This window comes from Pantherophis guttatus, chromosome 1, assembly GCF_059756535.1.
Source record: "Pantherophis guttatus breed Tessera chromosome 1, ASM5975653v1, whole genome shotgun sequence".
Taxonomy (NCBI): Eukaryota; Metazoa; Chordata; class Lepidosauria; order Squamata; family Colubridae; genus Pantherophis; species Pantherophis guttatus.
In genome coordinates this window covers 11,780,766-11,801,528 of record NC_142063.1, presented here as the reverse complement: position 1 = coordinate 11,801,528, position 20,763 = coordinate 11,780,766, and the positions used below count along the sequence as shown (strand labels likewise).

The 20,763-nt window shown below is 45.9% G+C and overlaps 1 protein-coding gene across 4 annotated transcripts in view; it reads left to right on the top strand.

Moving 5' to 3' along the window:
• Window positions 1-20,763, top strand: part of CELF5 (CUGBP Elav-like family member 5) — a 106,770-nt gene that overhangs the window by 78,456 nt on the left and 7,551 nt on the right. For all 4 annotated transcript variants that reach the window (XM_060681561.2, XM_060681567.2, XM_060681558.2 and 1 more), the window contains exons 7-12: window positions 662-803; window positions 1,905-2,051; window positions 3,964-4,026; window positions 6,933-7,016; window positions 14,915-15,058; window positions 18,223-18,353. In XM_060681561.2, the coding sequence (XP_060537544.1) occupies window positions 662-803; window positions 1,905-2,051; window positions 3,964-4,026; window positions 6,933-7,016; window positions 14,915-15,058; window positions 18,223-18,350 (708 nt within the window). In that variant the 3' untranslated portion in view covers window positions 18,351-18,353. The remainder of the gene's footprint in view (window positions 1-661; window positions 804-1,904; window positions 2,052-3,963; window positions 4,027-6,932; window positions 7,017-14,914; window positions 15,059-18,222; window positions 18,354-20,763) is intronic.

Genomic DNA, 20,763 nt, shown 5'->3' with positions numbered 1-20,763 from the left:
AACTGGGTCCTCATTTCACCTACCTTAGAAAGGATGGAAGGCTGAGTCAACCTTGAGCCTTGGCGAGATTCGAACCCTGCAGTAATTGCAGGCAGCTGGTCTTAATAATCAGCTTAATAACAGGGTGCCTTAAACCCCTGTACTACCAAGGCTCTTTTTTTATTTTTTTAAAAAAATCATTGATTTTTATCCACCCTGCCTAGAACACTTCTGATATATTCTCGCACCCCTTACAAAAGTAAATAATTATTATATCCTTATTATTGTTTCCCTTCAATGGTTACAGTGTCCTGGGCTCATGGGATCTCATGGGATCTCCTTTTGTGACCCTCTGACAAGCAAAGTTAACGGGGAAAGCCAGATTCACTTAACAATCGTGTTACCAACTTCACAACTGGTGGGCTTCACTGAAAAACTGTGGCAAGGAAGGTCGTATGATGGAGCAAAAAAATTCACTTAACAACCATTCGCTTAGGAACAGAAATTTTGGGGCTCAGTTGTGGTCATAAATCAAGGATTACCTGCATTATGTTGAGTTCTGCTACTGCTCGGTTAATACCTTCTTCGCAAAATTTATTTATATGTTTCTCCGAATCCTGGAAATGACCGCTGGAAATCTAATTCATAAGCTTATGGATGACTTATTTTTTCTCTGTGGCAGCTGATGCAGCAGCAGACGGTCCTGTCGGCTTCCCAGGGTAGCTTTCTCAGCCCCAGCCTCACTTTCTCGCCGTGCCACATCCAGCAGATTGGCACCGTCAGCTTAAACGGCCTGCCAGCTGCTCCAATTGCACCAACCTCAGGTAGGTGGCTGTGGGGGGTTGAATCTGAAAATGGGTGGGTGAAATACCGCCTGCCAGTCCGAGGGAACCTCGGGCCTCACAGGTTGCATTTCATGTCATTCTTTCGATATATAACCATCCGACTCTGGTTGAGAAGACCCGAACTGGTTGCGAGGTGTAAGACACACACAAACCCCTTGGAATATTGCATCAAGTTTTGGTCACCATGATATAAAAAAAAGATGTTGAGGCTCTGGAAAGAGCGCAGAGAAGAGCAACGAAGAGGATGAGGGGATTAGAGGTTAAGAAATATGAACAGAGAGAAAGAAAAGGAAGAATAAAAAGAGGGAGGGAAGTTGAAGAAAGGGAAGGAGGGTTGGGGAAGAAAGAAGAGAGAGAGAGAGGAAAGGAAGGAAGGAAGGGAAGAAAGAAGGAAGGAAGAGAAAGAAAGAAGGAAGGAAGAGAAAGAAGCAAGGAAGAGAAAGAAAGAAGGAAGGAAGGGAGGGAAAGGAAGGAAGGAAAGAAGGGAAAGAAAGAAGCAAGGAAGAGAAAGAAGGAAGGAAGGAAGAAGGGAAAGAAAGAAGGAAGAGAGAAAGAAAGAAAGAAGGGAGGGAGGGAAAGAAAGAAGGAAGGAAGGAAGAAGGGAAAGAAAGAAGCAAGGAAAAGAAAGAAAGGGAGGGAGGGAAAGAAAGAAGGAAGGGAGGGAGGGAGGGAAAGGAAGGAAGGAAGGAAGAAGGGAAAGAAAGAAGCAAGGAAGAGAAAGAAAGAAAGAAGAAAGAGAGGGAAAGAAGGAAGGAAGGAAGGAAGAAAGGAGGAAGGAAAGGAAGGAAGAAAGAAAAAGAAAGAAAGAAAGAAAGAAGAAAGGGAGGGAAAGAAGGAAGGAAGGAAGGAAGAAGGGAGGAAGGAAAGGAAGGAAGAAAGAAAAAGAAAGAAAGAAAGAAAGAAAGAAAGAAAGAAGAAAGGGAGGGAGGGAAAGAAAGAAGAAAGGAAGAAGAAAGGAAAGGAAGGAAGGAAGGAAGGAAGGAAGAAAGAAAGAAAGAAAGAAAGAAAGAAAGAAAGAAAGAAAGAAAGAAAGAAAGTTACCTCTTCCTCCTCCTGTCTTTTTTTCTCTCCCTCCTGCAGGGTTACACTCACCTCCTCTGCTGGGCACAGCTGCTGTCCCAGGACTGGTCACCCCCATCAGCAACAGCTTTGCAGGAATGGTGGCCATTCCCAGCAGCCACCCCGCCCTGGAGACGGTTTATGCAAACGGGCTGGTCCCCTGCACAGGTAGGACCAAAAAGGGGGAGGCTGCGGGCCACTTTCCCCCAGACTGGGCTCATGTAGAGCAGGGACCCTTTTACGGCATGTGGACTTCAGCTCCCAGAATTCCTGAGCCTGAACTCTGAATACTGGTTCAGGGATTCTGGGAGTTGAAGTCCACACGTCACAAAAGAGCCCTGAGGTAGAGGAAACTGGAGAATGACAAGTTTGTGGCTTGTGTCTTTTGCGTACAACTTTGTGCTGTGCCTATCCTGCTCCCTGATGGAGACAGTCAGAAGATGTGGAGCATTTTCGATTTTACGCAAAGGTGGGCTTCAAAATTTTTAGTAAGGGGCTCTCTGCCCAGTTGCTGGGTGGGTGTGGCCATGGTGGGCGTGGCCTAGTCGGCCTCCTGCACCACAGCGGGAGCGTTGCCCTCCCCGGGCTCCAGAGGCTTTTCATGAGCGTCCAGGAGGGTGAAAACGGCCTCCCCAGGCTCCGGAGGCCAGAAACGGGCCCATTTCTGGCTTTCCTGAACTTCCGGTAGGCCCGTTTTTCACCCTCCCTGAGCCTCTGCACACGCCCTGCAGTTACCTGCATCCAAAACGGGCCGCATGGGGGTGCCTGGGAGGGGCAGGGTGGGGTGGACGGGGCCAGCCAAGAGTGGGATTTGAGGGTTCTCTGAATTGCACAGAATCTTAGAATCCCGAACCCCTGCAAACCCCCAGCAGCCCACCCCTGATTTTACGGTCCTAAATATATTTGGAAAGGAGAAAAAAACAATGTGACGATTTTTGCTTCTTGACAGGTGAAATGGGGAAGGGGCAGCACTGAGAGTGGTGGGACCTGAGTTCTAATCTAACCCTTCAGCCTCAGAAGCTGATTGGTTGATTTGGATTCCGTCTTAACCCAAGAGCCAATCAGGTGTAGTAAGGGAAGAGCCAGACTGGGTTCTAATCCTTCCTCAGCCTCAGAAACTCATTGGCTGGTTTGGGGTCAGCCCCGCCCTCTCAGCCCAAGAGCCAATGAGGCGTAGTAAAGGAAGAGCTGAACCAGGTGTGGGGAGACCTGGGTTCTAATCCCTCCTCAGCCTCAGAAACTCATTGGGTCATTTGGGGCCAGTCTTTCTCCCTCAGACCCAATCAGATGTGGTGGGAAGGGGCTGGACTAGGAGGGGAGAGATCTAGTTCTAGTCCCCCCTTAAGCCCTCTGAAGGGCTTTGAAACAAGTCCTGTGTTTAGCCTAAACTACCTCAAAGGGCTGTTGTGATGAAAAGGAAATTGGAGGAGGGAATTCTGTACAGGTGGTCCTCGACTTACAACAGTTCGATTAGCGACCGTTCAAAGTTACAACGGCTCTGAAAAAAGTGACTTATGACCGTGTTTCACCTTTACGACCGTTGTATCATCTCCACGGCGATTAAAATCGTGGACATTTGGCAACTGACTCATATTTATGACGGTTGCACCATCACAGGGTTGTGTGATCCCCTGTTTCGACCTTCTGACAAGCCAAGTCAATGAGGCAGCCAGATTCACTTAACAACCATGTTACTAGCTTAACAACTGTGGTTAAGAAAGGTCGTTAAAGGGGACAAAACTCACTTAACGACTGTCTCGCTTAAACAACAGAAAGTTTGGGCTCAATTGTGCACGTAACTTGAGGACTGCCTGTAGCAGCTTCCCTTGAGCAAAAATGGACATCACGGTGAAGTGGGGGGCAGGCCCTGGCCTTCCATTTTCCATCTTGGTTTTGTTAATATTATTTTTACTCTGCAAACATTTGACCAAACCTTTTTATGAATCAACATAACAAGTGTTGGAATTTCAAACCTGTCGGTTTGGGTTTCCTTCCCCCACTCCATTTCCTTCTTCCTGCTGTTCTTGTCCATTTCCCTAATCCTTGAAAAGAAACGGAAACCAAATCTTTCTTCTTTCAGCCCAAAACTCATCTGTGGCAGAAACCTTGCATCCGACTTTCACAGGTGTCCAACAATATGCAGGTAAGGTGGCTGAAGTAATCCCTTTTTCATGATTTTCTCTGGCTGTAAGGTCTTTTGGGGGGGGGTTGGACGGAAGAGGGGAGTTTGGGACGACAGATTGAGAGGCAATTCGATCTAATGGTGAAGGCAATAGGCTGGAAACCAGGAGGCGGTGAGTTCTAGTCCTACCTTAGGCATAAAAGCCGGCTGGGTGACTTTGGGCCAATTACCAGGGCTCTATCAATTCTAGTCCTGCCTTAGTAACACAAAAAACTGGCTGAGTGACTTTGAGCCAATTACCAGGCATCTGGTAGGCAGGCAGAGATGATAGATAGATAGATAGATAGATAGATAGATAGATAGATAGATAGATAGATATGATGATAGAAGATAGATAAATAGAGTTGCAGATATATACAGATAGAGATAGATATATACCGTAGAAAAAGAGATAATAGAAGATAGATAGATGATAGAAGATAGATAGATAGATAGATAGATAGATAGATAGATAGATAGATATAGATGAGGATAGAAGATAGATAAATAGAGTTGCAGATATATACAGATAGAGATAGATATATACCGTAGAAAAAGAGATAATAGAAGATAGATAGATGATAGAAGATAGATAGATAGATAGATAGATAGATAGATAGATAGATAGATAGATATAGATGAGGATAGAAGATAGATAAATAGAGTTGCAGATATATACAGATAGAGATAGATATGTACCGTAGAAAGATAGATGATAGGAGATAGATTGATAAATAGATAGATAGATAGATAATTTTTTTTAATTTTTTTTTAAAATTTGTTTTATATGCTGCCCTTCTCCGGAGACTCAGGGCGGCTTACAGTGCGTTAAGCATTAGCCTTCATACTTTTGTATATTTATACAAAGTCAGCTTATTGCCCCCACAAACTGGGTCCTCAATTTACCTACCTTAGAAAGGATGGAAGGCTGAGTCAACCTTGAGCCTGGCGAGATTCGATCTTACTTTAATTGCAGACAGCTGGTATTAAATTACAGTGCTTCTGTCTGTTGAGCTAAACCAGATAGACAGATAGATAGATGATATAAGATAAATAGAGATGCTATTGATAAATAGATTGCCTACCTGCATCTGGTAGGCAGGTAAACAGGCAGAGATGATAGATAGATTGATAAATAAATAGATGATAGATAGATAGATAGATAGATAGATAGATAGATAGATAGATAGATAGATAGATATAGATGATAGAAGATAAATAGAGATGCAAATATATACAGATAGAGATAGGTATATACCGTAGAAAGAGAGATGATAGGAGATAGATGATAAATAGATAGATAGATAGATAGATAGATAGATAGATAGATAGATAGATAGATAGATAGATAGATGGTAGGTATATAGATAGATGTTAGATTAGGGGTGCTTAGATTAGACATGAACTTTTTATCGATTTTATACGTGTTGGCATTAGTATATAACAATAAACATATTGTAACAATAAATTCAGATGGTTTGGGGCAGTGTTTCTTAACCTCAACAATTGTGATATAGGTAGACTTCAACTCCCAGAATTCCTCACCAGCATTTTCTGTTGTCTCATGAACACAAGAATTCTGATTTGTTGATCTATCGATTACCACTAGTCCTCGGTTTACAGCCGTTTGTTTAGCAACAATTCGAAGTTACAAGGGCACCGGGAAAAAAGTGACTTACACTTATGACTGTCACAGCATCCCCCCACGGTCACATGATCAAAGTTGGCAAATTGCATGTATTTTTGACCGTGGCAGTATCCTGGGGTCACATGATCAACATTTGTGACCTCCCAGCCAGCTTTCTGACGAACAAAATCAATGGGGGGGGGAACCAGATTTGCTTAAGAACCGCATGATTCACTTAACAACTGCAGTGATTCGCTTAACAACCATGGCAAAAAAAGGTCCCAAAATTGGGCAACTGCCTTGCAAAACAGCGCAAATTCTGTCTGATTACATATATCACAACCGCAGCAAGAATATGTTTTGCTCAACATTGGAAGGGGAAAGACCTACCGGCTGAAGATTTGATTTTGGGAAAAATTATCGAATATGCGGAAGCTGACAGGTTAACAAAAAATTTTGAGAGATCAAAAGGACTCCGTATATTTTCAATGTTGGGACCAATGGTATACCTGGTTGAATAATAGATTAAAAAAAAGGATAAGGTTAGTGTAGATTTTATTTTTTATTTGTATATCTTGACTGGAGTTAATATATTGTGTAAAGCTCCCGTCGCGATCTGTGTGTGCATAAATATTTTGTTGTAAAGAAATAAATAAATTTAAAAAAAAAAAAGCAAAACAGCGCGAATTCTGGTCTCAATTACGGCCTTAAGCCGAGGATTACCTGTAGGAGTCATTTTTCAATGCCTAACGACCATCTAGATCAGGGGTGTCAAAACTCGATTTCATTGAGGGCCGCATCAGGGCTGTGTTTGACCTCGGGGAGGTGGGCATGGCCAGGGTGGGCGTGGCCAGGGTGGGTGTGGACAGCTCAACGTCACTTGTATCAAGGGCACCCGTGGTGGCCCGACCACTCTGCCAGCGAAAAACGGGCTCCCAAGCTCCATTTTCGGCTGCGACAGCCTCCTGCAACCCTCTGCCAGCGAAAATGGAGCTCAGGAGAGCTGCATGTGGCCCTCCCGATCTCTGTTTTTGCTGGCTGAGGCACCGCGGGCCAGTCCTTCACTGTTTCCAGGGTGGCCCCGTGGACTAGATCTAAGCACCCTTGAGTTTTGACACCCCTGATTTAGATAGATTTTCTCCACGCTTGAAAACCTGTAAAGATCTTCAAGAAAATTGATGATACAGCGGTCATTAATGAGCTTTATGGAGCAGAAATGGGAATTTATTCACCTCCATCTCCTTCCTTCCTTCCTTCGCAGCTGTCTATCCTGCCACCGCCATCACCCCTGTCGCACAGGCCATCCCTCAGCCTCTTCCTATAATTCAGCAGCAACAGCGAGAAGGTAGGTAGGTCTTCTCCTGCAGGGACATGGTGGGGAAACGACCCCATAATCCCTTGCGGGGTGGAGCCTGGGCAACTGAATGGAGCTAGCAGAGTGTTTACTGGCCGGATGCCCTTCCTGACGCCAATGCGGAGAATTTGTTCAGCAGATATATTCCTATTGTGCCCAGAGAGAGAAATATCTGCCTCTACCTAGGATTGAACTCACAGCCTCCTGATTGTGAGGTGGGAGCTCCACCTCTAGGCCACCGCACCATTCCTATTAAAGTCCCTTATGTTGGAAGAAAAATCCGGTCGGATTCCAAGCCAGGATAAAGACGCTGAAAATAAAATGGAGGCAGGTTGCAGGAAAGGAACTTGCTGTTTATTTGGTAGCCGGAAACTAGTAACAGCAGCATGTTTCCGGGGTGGCTGACAAAATAAGGGTTGAGATAGGCGAGCTTTTATACATTCTTTGGGACTTTGTGATTGAGATGCCTGCTCCTTACGAAATGTACTTTGCTTGCGTGTGCCCTTTTTGGTGTTTTAATTATTGTTGCCTGACTCGCATTGTGTCTGGGAGATCATGCCCTGTCCTTGGAGCTGGGTGGGGGAATTTTAGGAGTCTGTTGTGGCTCCGTTACCTGAGCCTGTGTCATCGGCAGGAGAGGACTCCGAGAGTGAAGGAGAGGAGTTGGCAAGGCCTCCCTCTCCAGGACCCTCCTCTCTGGCAAGGCCTTCGGTGTCCGCCGAAGGGCAAGAGATAGGGCCAGGGCCAAGCATGTCCACACAGCCACAGGTGGACAGTGATGAGGGTAATGAGTCTTGGCTGGAACCACGCCAGTGTCGCAGAGATAAGCGCGCGCAAAAGAAGAAAAGGCTTGCCCGAGATTAAGCTGAGTCACTGGACCACACCCCACAAGGTATAAAAGGGAGCGTGGTGGCCAGTCAAACCTTGTGACGAACAAAGCTGAAAGCTTCCACACCATTCTGCATTGCCAGACTTTTGCTATAGACTTTGCTGGATTATCTTTGGACTTGATTGACTGTAATTATTGAGCTGTTTCTTTTGATGTACCAGAAGCGGGGAGAAGTTATCTCTCCTCTTCGTAAGTAATAAACTCTTGGCAAGCAGCCACTAGGTTGTTGCCAAGTTCCGTTATCATAAGGAAAAGGATTTTGCCGGCTGGTTTGGTCTTTAACTCTTGAATGCCTGTTGGTGTGTGTGCGTGTGGGACAGGGACAGAACAGAGTCTTTGTTTTTCCACTTTTAATCCCGTCAGCTTCAGACTTCTGTGGGAGCTGTAGCTGAAGACGTTTTGTTTATGAATGGAGCTGTCTGGCTTTCTGTAAATGGGTACTGAAAGGAATGGTCCAGTTTTCTCAATAGATGCGAAAGTATCTCATTCATAAAACTTACCTGTTGGAAGGACCGCCTGGAGTGTTTTCCTGGTAATTTAGAGAAGTGAAGGATTTGATCCTAGGAAAGCCTCCTTTCTGGGGGATATGTGTGTGTGCGGGTGCATCAATGGTGGGATTCAGCCAGTTCTATCCAGATCGCGCAAATCGGTAGCAATGATTGCGGGAGGCTCCGCCCACCTGCCCAGACGTAATGCGCGACTACTGCGCGCACCTCCCATTTGCGAACTGGTAGGGAAGGTAAATGAACCCCACCTCTGGTGTGCGTGTGGGTGGGTGGGTGGGTGTGGTGACTTCCTACACTTACAAAACAGGAAGTCTGCCTAAGCCAGAGGGGTCTCCAAACTTGGCACCTTTAAGGCTTGTGGACTTCAACTCCCAGAATTCCTCAGCCAACATTTGCTCTTGCCCCTAGGTCTTAAAGTTGCCAAGTTTGTAGATTTGGTCTAAGCCAGGGGATCCCAACCTTTTCTATATCCCGTACCCGTAGAACAGGTGTCAGCAATCTGCGGCTCTGGAGCCACCTGTGGCTCTTTCACCCTTTCGCTGCGGCTCCTTGTCACTCAAAATATGCGTCACAACCGCCAATGTGCGACACCCGCCGGCACACGATTTATTGAGCTTTTCAACCCCTGGTAGGCCAACCATGGATAAATCCAAGAAAAGAAAAGTTTCAGAAGAAAAGAGAACGTTTAATTCAACTACATATGCTAGTTTTGTGGCCGCTCAAGAAATAGTCAGGCACAGGAAGGGTTTTGTGGCTCCCGGTGTTTTCTTTTCTGTGGGAAACAGGTCCAAATGGCTCTTTTGAGTGTTTAAGTTTACAGACCCCTGCCCTAGAACACTTCTGATATATTCTCTCACCCCTTACAAAAATAAATAATTATAAGCATGTAATTATGCATAAAAGAACTATAATTTTGAAACTTCTAAACCCACGTTTTCGCACCGCCCTGGAATATCGTCTCGCACCCCACCGGTCTAAGCAGATGCAGCCTTCCCAATTGGTGGGATGCAATTGTAAGTTCCAGAATGACCAAGTAAAGAAGGTAATTCCTGAAATATGATATTACAGCTGTCATGTCAACATCTTCTAGGCAGTAACACAGGGATCCCTAACCCCCGGGCCACGGGCTGTGGGCCATACCGGGCTGCAGCTGTTCGAAACCGGGCCATGAGAGAAATGGGCAAGCTCCACTTGCACGAGTGGCGGGCACTTGCGCTCATGCGCAAAGCTCCGTTTCTGCGAGCAGAGAGCACCTGTTTATTTATTTTATTTTATTTATTTTTATTTTCATCAAACATGTATTTTATGACAGATACAAGTGTAAACATAATTACAAATATATGAAAAGGATACGAATAAAAGAAAACATTAGGACAGGGATGGTAGGAATGCTGGTGCGCTTATGCACGCCCCTTATAGACCTTTAAGGAATGGGGTGAGGTCTACAGTAGACGGTCTAAGGTTAAAGTTTTGGGGATTTGGGCAGGGGTGAAATGCTCCCAGTTCAGACCGGATCGCCCGATCCGGTAGCGGCGGGTGGTTCGGAGAACCGGTAGCAAAAATCCCTGCCCCCCCCCATGCCCTGCTGAGCCGCACTATCATCAGAGGCTTTTTTTTTTACTTTTAAAAGCCTTTTTTCTACAAAATGCTTTTAAAAGCAAAAAAAAAAAAGCCTCTGATGATTGCGCGGCTCAGCTGGGATCATCAGAGCCTTTTAAAAGCATTTTCTCTGTAACCTCTTCGGCCGAAGAGATTGTAGAAAAAGTGCTTTTAGAAGGTTAAAAAAAGCCTCTGACGATCCCAGCTGAGCAGTGCGATCGTCAGAGGCTTTTTTTTTTTTTTTACTTTTAAAAGCAATGCTTTTAAAAGTAAAAAAACAGATTGCGCGCCACAGCTGATCACCCCCCTCCCTCGTGCGCTGTTCTACTTACCGCATGCCTCCTTTTGGTGTGGACTGCACGTGCGCACCTCGCATTTTGTGCGTGGTGCCCACTGCGCATGTGCAGCCAGCAAACCGGTAGTAAACTGGTTCAGATTTCACCACTGGATTTGGGGAAGAAACCACAGAGTCAGGTAGTGCATTCCAGGCGTTGACAATTCTGTTACTTAAGTCATATTTTCTGCAGTCGGTATACCAAGAGTTTGTATCTATTGTGTGCTCTTGGCGACACCCAAGGGGAGGGCCTTCTCTGTGGGAGCCCCAGCCCTGTGGAACGAACTGCCCCCGGAAATACGTAAGATCCCCGACCTCCGGGTATTTCGCTGTGCACTGAAGACCCTGTTGTTCCGCCAGGCCGGGCTATCGACATGATAATTTTAAATTGGGGTATTTTAAATTTCTGGGGTTTTAAATGGAGCCAAATTTATTTAATAATTTTAAATTTTAAATTGATGTTTGTCTTGTGTTTTTAAATAGGCTGTACACTGCCCTGAGTCCTTCAGGAGAAGGGCGGTATAGAAATAAAATAATAATAATAATAATAATAATAATAATAATAATAATAATAATAATAATTGTATTGTTTTGGTTGAAGCTGAAGTATTCATTGGCTGGTAGGACATTGTAGCGGATGATTTTATGTGCGCGTAGCTCCATTCGTGTGGCTGGAGCATCACGCGTGAGTGCCCTCTGCCTGTATGAGTGGAACTTTGCACATGAGCCCAAGCAGGGGTGGGATTCAGCCGGTTCGTACCGGTTCATGCGAACCGGTAGTTGTGACCTGTGGGTGGGCCAGCCCATCCACCCCGATGCTATGCCATCCTATTTAGCTGCATTTTTTAAGCCGCATGCATGTGTCCAAGTGCGCACACGAGTGAGCAAAGTGAGCGTGCGTGCGCACTCACATCCTTGGTGCTGGGGCGAACCGGTTCTTAACTTATGCAAAGCCCACTTCTGAGCACAAGCACCCTCAGCTCACATGTGAAGCTCCATTTGTGCGAGTGGAGGCCTCATGTGCGCACAAATGGAGCTGTGCGCACACGTGTCTGCTTGCCACTCACACGCCCCGCACCTGGCCGGGCCACCAAGTTGGAAAAATTGGGGATTGCTGTACTAACGAGTCAATTTTGAGCTGGTTCTGTTGGGTCAGAGAATCCTTGAGAGAATCCTTGAATAGCACTCAAAGTAAGCGAGCAGATCCTGCCATGTGATCACTGCAACTCCCAAGGGTGCTAGAAGTGATCCCAAACTGAGCCATTATATGTCAGAAGTCCTATGGATGCAATTCCATAGTTGGGTAATGAAATGTCTTGCAAAAAAACCACCCAGTTTAGAAAGCACCAAAGACTCCCCAATCAGTGGTGGGATTCAGCCGGTTTGGGCCGGTTTGAGCGAACCGGTAGTTAAATTGCTGAATGGCCCCGCTTCACCCCTTCCCACCTCGCCCCTTCCAGAAGTCCCCACGCACCCCATTTTGGCTCCCAGGTAAGTGCAGGGAGGCCTCCTAAGCCCAAGACGTGGCACGGTGGGTGTGGTGCTCCCCCACCTCCACCCTCCCGTGGCCCGTTTTTGCCCCCCGGAGGCTGCGGGGGGGCCTACTAGGCCCAAAACGGGGCCCAGGGAGGTAGCGTGTTCCCCCCCCCGCAGCCTGTTTTTGCTCCCAGGGGGATGCAGGAGGCCGAGTACTGCCTGTTACACCCCCTGGCCACGCCCACCATGGCCACGCCCACCCAGCCGGTCATTTAACAGTTGTTAAATTATTTGAATCGCACCACTGTCCCCAATTCAACCCTGAGTTACAAATATTCTCTTTTTTTTTTGGTTCTCTATATATTTCGCGAATTCGTGTTGATTTCTTCAAAGGATTTTCTCCATAGTTAAGAATAGTTGGACGGTAAGACCCGAGATCCAGAAAGGTAGTGAATTCATGGGTTTGGGGCATCTCTGAGCAGAGGCTGGATAGACACCTGCCTCAGGTGTTTCAGTTTTTGCAGTGACCAGCAGGTTGGTCTCAGTCAGTCAGTGCCCCCTTCAAACTCCATGATGTTATGTTGTTCATAATGTAGCTGGGTGCTCTGCCCCAGCTACTGACCCCAAAGAACGCAGCACGCACAAAGTCTGTACAAAACTTAATTTACTAAAATAACTCAGTCTTTTTCAAACAAAGGCTGTTAATAAACTTTCTTAACAGCCTACAAGAAACCAAAGATAAAGTAATCACAATCTTACTAGGGTTGGCAGAAAGCCCAGAAGCAATTTGCAGAGAATCCAGACGCGAAGGAGAGTGAACTAAAGTTGTTCCCTACAAATTGCTTCAGTTGGCATTCCTCCTTAAATAGGCTAAGGGAGTGGCCAATTAGCCCCAAGCCTTACTCTCGAGGAGACCTCCACTTGAGGAGCCACTCCTGCCTTTTGGCAGCTCTGCGCGCCCGTGCATCGAGAAGAGGCTCCTCCTCTTCTTCCTCTTCACTTATGGGAGCTTCTGGAGGTTCTGAAGGCCCTGGCTGAATCCCCGCCTCTGGCACCACATCTTCTCCAGCCTCCACATTGTCCGACTCAAGTGCCAGCTGCACAGGCTGCTGGCACAGCACCACACCAGCCTCCTCGTTGTCAGAATCAGCTACAATCTACACAGGCTGCTGATGGGCCACAACACTGATGGGCAACATTTCTCCACATCTGATAATTCTTCGCTCTGGTTTGAGCTCCGAAGCGGATCTTAAAGAGCTAAGAGACAGAGAAACAAATCCGTGGTCATCTTCTCTTCTTAATGGCCAAGCAGGGATTAGAACCTAAACCTCCCAAATCCTAGATTATCTGGATTAGGTAAAACTGGAGGAGACTAGATTGTGATATAGTCTGCTGAAGGAACCAGGTTACCGTAATAAGCTACGGTATGGTTTTCTTGCTTTGGGCAGAATATATTAATGAAAGTCAGAAAGTACTGTTCGTCCAGCTTTAATACAGGGAGTCCTCGATCTGCAACAGCTCATTTAGCGACTGTACAAAGTCACAACGGCATTGCAAAAAAGTGACTTATGACTGTTTTTCACAGTCTACGACCTTTGTCTTTCATGATCGTGTGATCAAAATACAGACGCTGGGCCACGGGTTCATATTTATGACCGTCGCTTGTGTCCCATGGTCGCGCGATCCCCTTTTGCGACCTTTCGACAAGCAAAGTCCACGGGGGAGCCAGATTCACTTAACAACCTGGGTTGCTAACTCATCAACTGCAGTGACTCACTTAACGTCTCTGGAATGAAAGGTCGTAAAAGGGGGCAGAACTCCCCTTGACAAATGTCTCACTTCACAAGAGAAATTTTGGGCTCAGTTGTGGTCGTAAGTCGAGGACTACCTGTATGTTGTGCAAAGGCAGATAATAAGGACAGATAGTCCTCGATTTGCAGCCGTTCACTTAATGGCCATTCAAAGTTATGACGGACCTGAAAAAAGTGATTTACAACAGGTCCTTGAATTTACAATCATTGCAGTCTCTCGGGGTTCGTATGATAACCGGCATTTATGATAGTTACAGCATCCCATAATTGCCATTTACAATCTTCCCAGGGGGCTTCCAAAAAACAAAGTCAATGGGGAAAGTCAGATTCAGTTAACGACTAAATGACTCACTTAACGACCGCAGTGATCCGCTTAATGACCATTGCAAAAAAAAAGCGATAATAAATCAGGTGCAACTCACTTAACAATTTCATCACATAGTGATGGAAGTTCCGATTCCAATTGTGGTCGTAAGTCGAGAACTACCTAAGTTAAAAATAGGACTGACGGTTGAAAGTTACATCAAAATATTCCCCTCTTACCTTTTCCATTTTTGATCATTTGGGTAGCTAGGAGTTACAAAAGGTAGAACTGCAGTGACGGAACTTAGATTTTAGGGAGTGTTTTGAAGGGGGCTTTTCTTTATATTAAAAATATCCCTATACAATCATTTCGCCATCAAATTTTAACAGGTCTGTCTACAAGGTCTGGTTTAAAAAGGCAGGATAATTCCCTTTTCTTTAGTTGAAATTCTCCACCAGATCCTGTACATTAAACTAGTAATTCCCAACCTTGGCAACTTTAAGACTTGAGGACTTCAACTCCCACAATTCCTCAGGCAGACAAGTACTGATGATGTTACCTAGCTGGGTAATGAAATGAAATGTTAATTCCCCAATTTCTTTAAATTAAAAATATTCACATACTTCCATTTACCCATCGATTTTTAACAGGTCTGTCTGTAAGGTATGATTTTAAAAGGCAGCGTGATTTCTTTTTCTTTAGTTAAAATGCTCCACCATGGAAATAGATCCTGCCCATGAAACCAGTATTTCTCAACCTTGGCAACTTTAAGATGGGTGGACTTCAACTCCCAGAATGCCCCAGCCAGCCATGCTGGCTGGGGCATTCTGGGAGTTGAAGTCCACTCATCTTAAAGTTATTGAAGTTGAAAAAACAGTGGCTTAAACTATATTTTGACGCCATCTTTTCCTCTCTGGACAAAACCCACTCTGTTCCAACCAATACTCCGCACTGTCTTTTCCAATCACAGGTCCAGAAGGCTGCAACCTCTTCATCTACCACCTGCCTCAAGAGTTTGGAGACAATGAACTGATGCAAATGTTTCTTCCTTTTGGGAATATCATTTCCTCCAAAGTGTTTATGGATCGGGCCACAAACCAGAGCAAATGTTTCGGTGAGTGAGCAAGGAGGGAGGGAGGGAGGAAGATGGGAGGGAGGGAGGAACAAAGGAAATGTGGGAGGGAGGGAGGAGAAGTAAGGGTGGGGGGAGGAGGATGGAGGGAGGAGGTGGAGAAGGAAGGAGGAGGGGAAGAAGGAGAAGGGACGGAGGGAGGGAGGGAGGAAGGAAGGAAGGAAAAGGGTAGGGATGGGAGGAGGAGAAGGAGGAAGGGGGAAGAGAAGGAAGGAAGGAAGGAAGGAAGGAAGGAAGGAAAAGGGTAGGGATGGGAGGAGGAGAAGGAGGAAGAGAAGGAAGGAAAGGAAGGAAAGAAGATGGGAGGGAGGGAGGAACAAAGGGAATGAGGGAGGGAGGAAGGAAAGAAGGATTGAAGGAAGGAAGGAAGGAAGGAAGGAAGGAAGGAAGGAAGGAAGGAAGGAAGGAAGGAAAAGGGTAGGGATAGGAGGAGGAGAAAGAAGAAGGGGGAGGAGGGGAAGGAGGAAGGGGGAAGAGAAGGAAGGGAGGGAGGAAAAGGATAGGGATAGGAGGAGGAGAAGGAGGAAGGGGAAGAAGAGGAAGGAAGGAAGGAAGGAAGGAAGGAAGGAAGGAAGGAAGGAAGGAAGGAAGGAAGGAAGGAAAAGGGTAAGGATAGGAGGAGTAAGGGTGGGGAGAGAAGGAGGAGAAGGAAGAAGGGGGAAGAGGGGAAGGAGGAAGGGGGGAAGAGAAGAAGAGGGAGGGAGGGAGGGAGGGAGGGAGGGAGGAAGGAAGGAAGGAAGAATCTTCTATGTGGGACAAGTAGGAAACTGAGGAAAATAACCTTCAGGTAATGTTGAAGTGATTTGGTGGCTCAGTGGCTAAGACGCTGAGCTTGTTGATTGAAAAGTTTGGCAGTTCGGCTGTTCGAATCCCTGGTGCCGCGTAATGGGGTGAGCTCCAGTTCCTTGTCCCAGCTTCTGCCAACCTAGCAATTCGAAAGCAGGTAAAAAATGCAAGTAGAAAAATAGGGGTCACCCTTGGTGGGAAGGTAACAGCGTTCCGTGTGCCTTTGGTGTTGAGTCATGCCGGTCACATGACCACGGAGACGTCTTCGGACAGCGCTTGCTCTTCGGCTTTGAAACGGAGATGAGCACCGCCCCCTAGAGTCGGGAACGACTAGCACATACTTGCAAGGGGAACCTTTACCTTTACCTAATGTTTACCTTTGAAAACCACAATTAGTGCATATCATTAAAAAGACAGACAGTGTACTAAATATTTTGAGGTCAGAATCTCCCAGTTTTGGAATCTTAGCTCCAAAGACCATTGCAGACCAACTAGATCCCTCTGGGTGCTTTCAAGCAAGAGATGGACCCCCTAATCTCTCTTCCATCATTCTTTTACAACTGGCACAGGTAGTCCATTTATGACCGGTTGTTGTGACCTAGGCTCAAGTAGTTATTACCAGACACAATCAGTCCTAAACAAACATATTTTATTAGAACAGCTGAAAATTACTTCATTCTCAGTTTAGTCCAAATTAATTCCAAAACAAATTCTTCATAAACCCTGCCCCCTGCCAAAGGCTTTTCTTGGCAAAACCCCACAAAGTTCAGAAGCAAGAGCCCCGACAAGAAACAAATGTAGCAATGTTGCTTTCCTACAAAGATCCCAAGAGCCATTGCTGTTCTTTTAAGCCTTATGGGAGGGGCCAATCATCTCCTGGCCTTACTCCTGAGTTGTCCCTTTTGCTTTAGCTGCTCTTGCCTTCTGGAAGCTCTGTGCATGCGTGCACTAGGAACAGGCTCCTCCTATTCCTCTGCCTCTCTGCTGTCAGCCTCTGGAGGCTCCGGAGTCTGTGCATCGCTCCCAGATGGCCCTGGCCCCATCTCTGCCTCCGACACAGAATCCTCATCCAGGCCTTCCCCAGCCCCCATGACTGGCCCATGTTCTTCCCCAGCCTCCTCACTGTCCGACTCCGCTGCCAGCTCCCCAGGCTGCTGGCGGACCACAACATCAGTCACTTGGTTACTGTTCCAATGGATCTACTGAGGGGCTATCTATAACCTCAATTCGAAGTTCTGACGGTCCGGCCCCCTTGGTGGCCATGTGAGCAAACTTCGGGCACTCATCAACATGGCTCTCTTTATGGCCATTTTCAGCGTCTCAAGGTCTTGGGACTCTGTTTTACGACAGTTTTGCTGAAAATTATCATTTACTTTCCTGTTTGGGGCTAAGCCACACCCATAGCAAAGCATTGGTTTGCTTAACAACTGCACTGTTCACTTAACAAATACAGGTAGTCCTCGACTTACAACCATTTGTTTAGTGACTGTTTGAACTTATCACGGCATTGAAAAAAGTGACTTAGGACCGTTTTTCACACTTACGACCGTTGCAGCATCCACATGGCCACGGGGCGCTTGGCAACTGATTCATATTTATGACGGTGGCAGTATCCCAGGGTCACGTGATCCCCTTTTGCGACCTTCTGACAAGCAAAGTCAACGGGGAAACCAGATTCACTTAACAACTGTGTTACTCACTTAACAACTGCAGGGATTCACTTAACAACTAAGAAAGTTCGTAAAAAGGGGGAAAACTCACTTAACAATTGTCTTGCCGCTTAGCAATGGAAATGTTGGCTTCGATTGTGGTCGTAAGTCGAGGACTACCTGTAGCACAAAAAAGGTTGTAAAATCAAGTCAGTCATGTATCTGACCTGTTTGTCACGAGTTTCAACCGGCTGCATTATGGTCATAACTTGAGGAATAGCTTTTCCTGCAAACTGTCAGCACTTCAAGCTGCATTTAATCTAGTGCTGACATAAGAAGGAGAAGCGAAGGCGTCTGGAAAGGGATGTTTGACTTTTCACCTATTTATTTTCCCTGGAGATAATATCCCCTAGGAGATGGGATGGGAGGGGGGAAATTCCTTTGAGCTGGAGTAGATTAGGGGTAGAGTGACTTGGAAGATGGCCAATGAGTGCAGAGGAGTGGGGAACGGAAAGGGAGGGTTTTGGGGCTGGAAGTCAGTGTTGGCTTCGATGGAGTTGGGTTTAGAATGTCGTGCTTAATAAATAGGAGTTTTTCTTCAAAGACTTTGTTTGAAATGCAATTTATTTGAGACGACCTCGAAACTTGACACAAACACCCGGAGACACACACAGGGTATTGTTAAATGGATCCTTTCTTTCCTTCCTCAAGGCTTTGTGAGTTTCGACAATCCCTCCAGTGCCCAAACCGCCATCCAGGCCATGAACGGATTCCAGATCGGGATGAAAAGGCTAAAGGTCCAGTTGAAACGGCCAAAGGATGCCGGCCAGCCCTACTGACAGGTGATTGGGGGCGGAGGGGAGAGACGAGGAAACCGATGGTCTCTCAGGTAAAACGAGGCGCTTGAATGGCTTGACAAATCTGCCGGAAATTATTTTCCTGCTTCTAACACGGTGTTGTTCAATCTTGCCAATTTTAAGATATATGGACTCCATTTCCCAGAATTCCCCAGCTAGCATGCATGGACTTCAACCCCAGAATCCCCTACCTAACAATCATGGATTTCGACTCCCAGAATCCATTAATAATCTTTCCTTGTACATAGATCACAGTTGGCTTCCAATAGTTATGTTTCTCAAACTTGGCTACTTTAAAATACCATATTTTTCAGACTATAAGACGCTCCGGACTATAAGATGTGCCTAAATTTACAGGAGGAAAACAAGAAAAAAATAGTTTTTGGCCTACGCACGTCGGATTTTCACCCTCTCAATCCCCCAGAAGCACTCTGCAGTGCTCCCCATGACCCATTTTTGCCCAAAATGGACCCATTTTCACCAAAAAGGCACCCGTTTTTGGCCTGCAGAGTGCTTCTGGGGGCCGGGGAGGGCGACAACACCCGTATTCAGTCTATAAGGCACACCTAAATTTTCAGCCATTTTTAGGGGGTGAAAAGGTATGTCTTATACTCTGAAAAACACAGTATGTGGACTTCTATTCCCAGAATTCCCCAGACAGCCATGCTGGAAGTTAGTCCATATATCTTAAAGTGGCCACAGTTGAAAAACAGTGACAGATTTTCTTCAAGTCTTTAGTTATTATAATTATCTATAGCACTGTTTCCCAATCTTGGCAACTTTAAGATATGTGGACTTCAACTCCCAGAATTCACCCAGCCAGCCATGCTGGCTGGGGAATTCTGAGAGTTGAAGACTCCATATCTTAAATTTACCAAGGTTGGGAAATACTGATTTATATACCATTCTAATATTATAACCAGGGTCCAAAGCCGAGTCCGGTTTTAGGATGGCGAGAATAAAAGAAACTGAAACGTTGTACAAAATTGCAAATAAGTGTGACTAAAAGAGCATCAATGGGTTTGCGGTTCTTGATTGAAGATGGCAAAGTGTGTTTTGAGCTTCTCAAGAAACTCAACCGTGTTAATGGAGCCTATTTTTGTCTTCATTTTCTTTGTGCGTGTTGTGATTTCACACATCGCCATCCTGGTTTTCCTTTAAATTTTCTTGATTTCTGAAGATGAAATTGTCCAAGTACTGCTGCTTTCTTTTCACGGAGTAACTGCTTCTGATCAGGGAATTTCATATAAGGTTTTCAGTTCCATTCTCCGCCCATCGTCCTTCCTTCCTTCCTTCCAAACTATACATTTCCTTTCTTCCTTCCTTCCTTCCAAACTATACATTTCCTTCCTTCCTTCCTCCCTCCCTCCCTCCCTCCCTCCCTTCCTTCCTTCCTTCTTTCCTTCCTTCTTTCCTTCCTTCCTTTCTTCTTTCCTTCCTTCCTTCCTCCCTCCCTTCCTCCCTCTCTTCTCCTTTTCTCATTCGTTCCTTCCCTCCATCCATCCATCCCCCTCCCTCTCTCCTTCCTTTCCTCCCTCTCTTCTCCTTCTCCTTTTCTTCCTTCCCTCTCTCAACTAGCAGAATAACAGTTGGAAGGGACCTTGGAGGTCTTCTAGTCCAACCCCATGCTCAGGCAGCAAACGGTTGTCCAATCTCGTCTTAAAAACCTCCAGTGTCAGTCGGAGCACCCACAAGTTCTGGAGGCAAGTTGTTCCGCTGTTTAATTGTTCAAGAAGAAACAGATGGAAACTTTCCAAAGAGAAATCCAACCTAAAACTAAAGAGAACCTTCCTAACTGTGAGAACAATTAACCAGTGGAACCAGTGGTGGGATGCTGCTGGTTTAACAACCGATTCGGTGAGTGCGCGCACATGCCTAAAGCGCTTGCGCGCAGCGCTGAAAATGGAGCATTTAGAAGCTCAGCTGCTTACCTTCCAAGTCAGCAACGGTAAGTAGAACAGCGAGGGGGGGAGGAATCAGCTGTGCTACGCGATTGAGATGAGCTACAAAACAGGAAATAAAGGACAGGATAGAGCGGGGGCGGTGGGCGGAGCCAACTGATCGTCGGCGCTACTGGTTCTCCCTAAATTATTTATTTATTTATTTAATTTGTATCCCGCCCTTCTCCAACAGGACTCAGGGCGGTGAACAGCCGTGGTAAAACATAACATATAAAATTTAAAAGCAATTTAAAAAACATTAAATAATTTTGGCTACCCATTTAAAACAACCCGGATTAAAATCAATTACAAATTAAAACCGAAGGGATGGGATCAAGCCAGCCCGGCTAGGTGAAAAAGATGTGTTTTCAGGGCCCGACGAAAAGTCCGGAGGTCTGGTATCGTGCGTATCTCTGGGGGTAGGTCATTCCAGAGGGCAGGTGCCGCCACAGAGA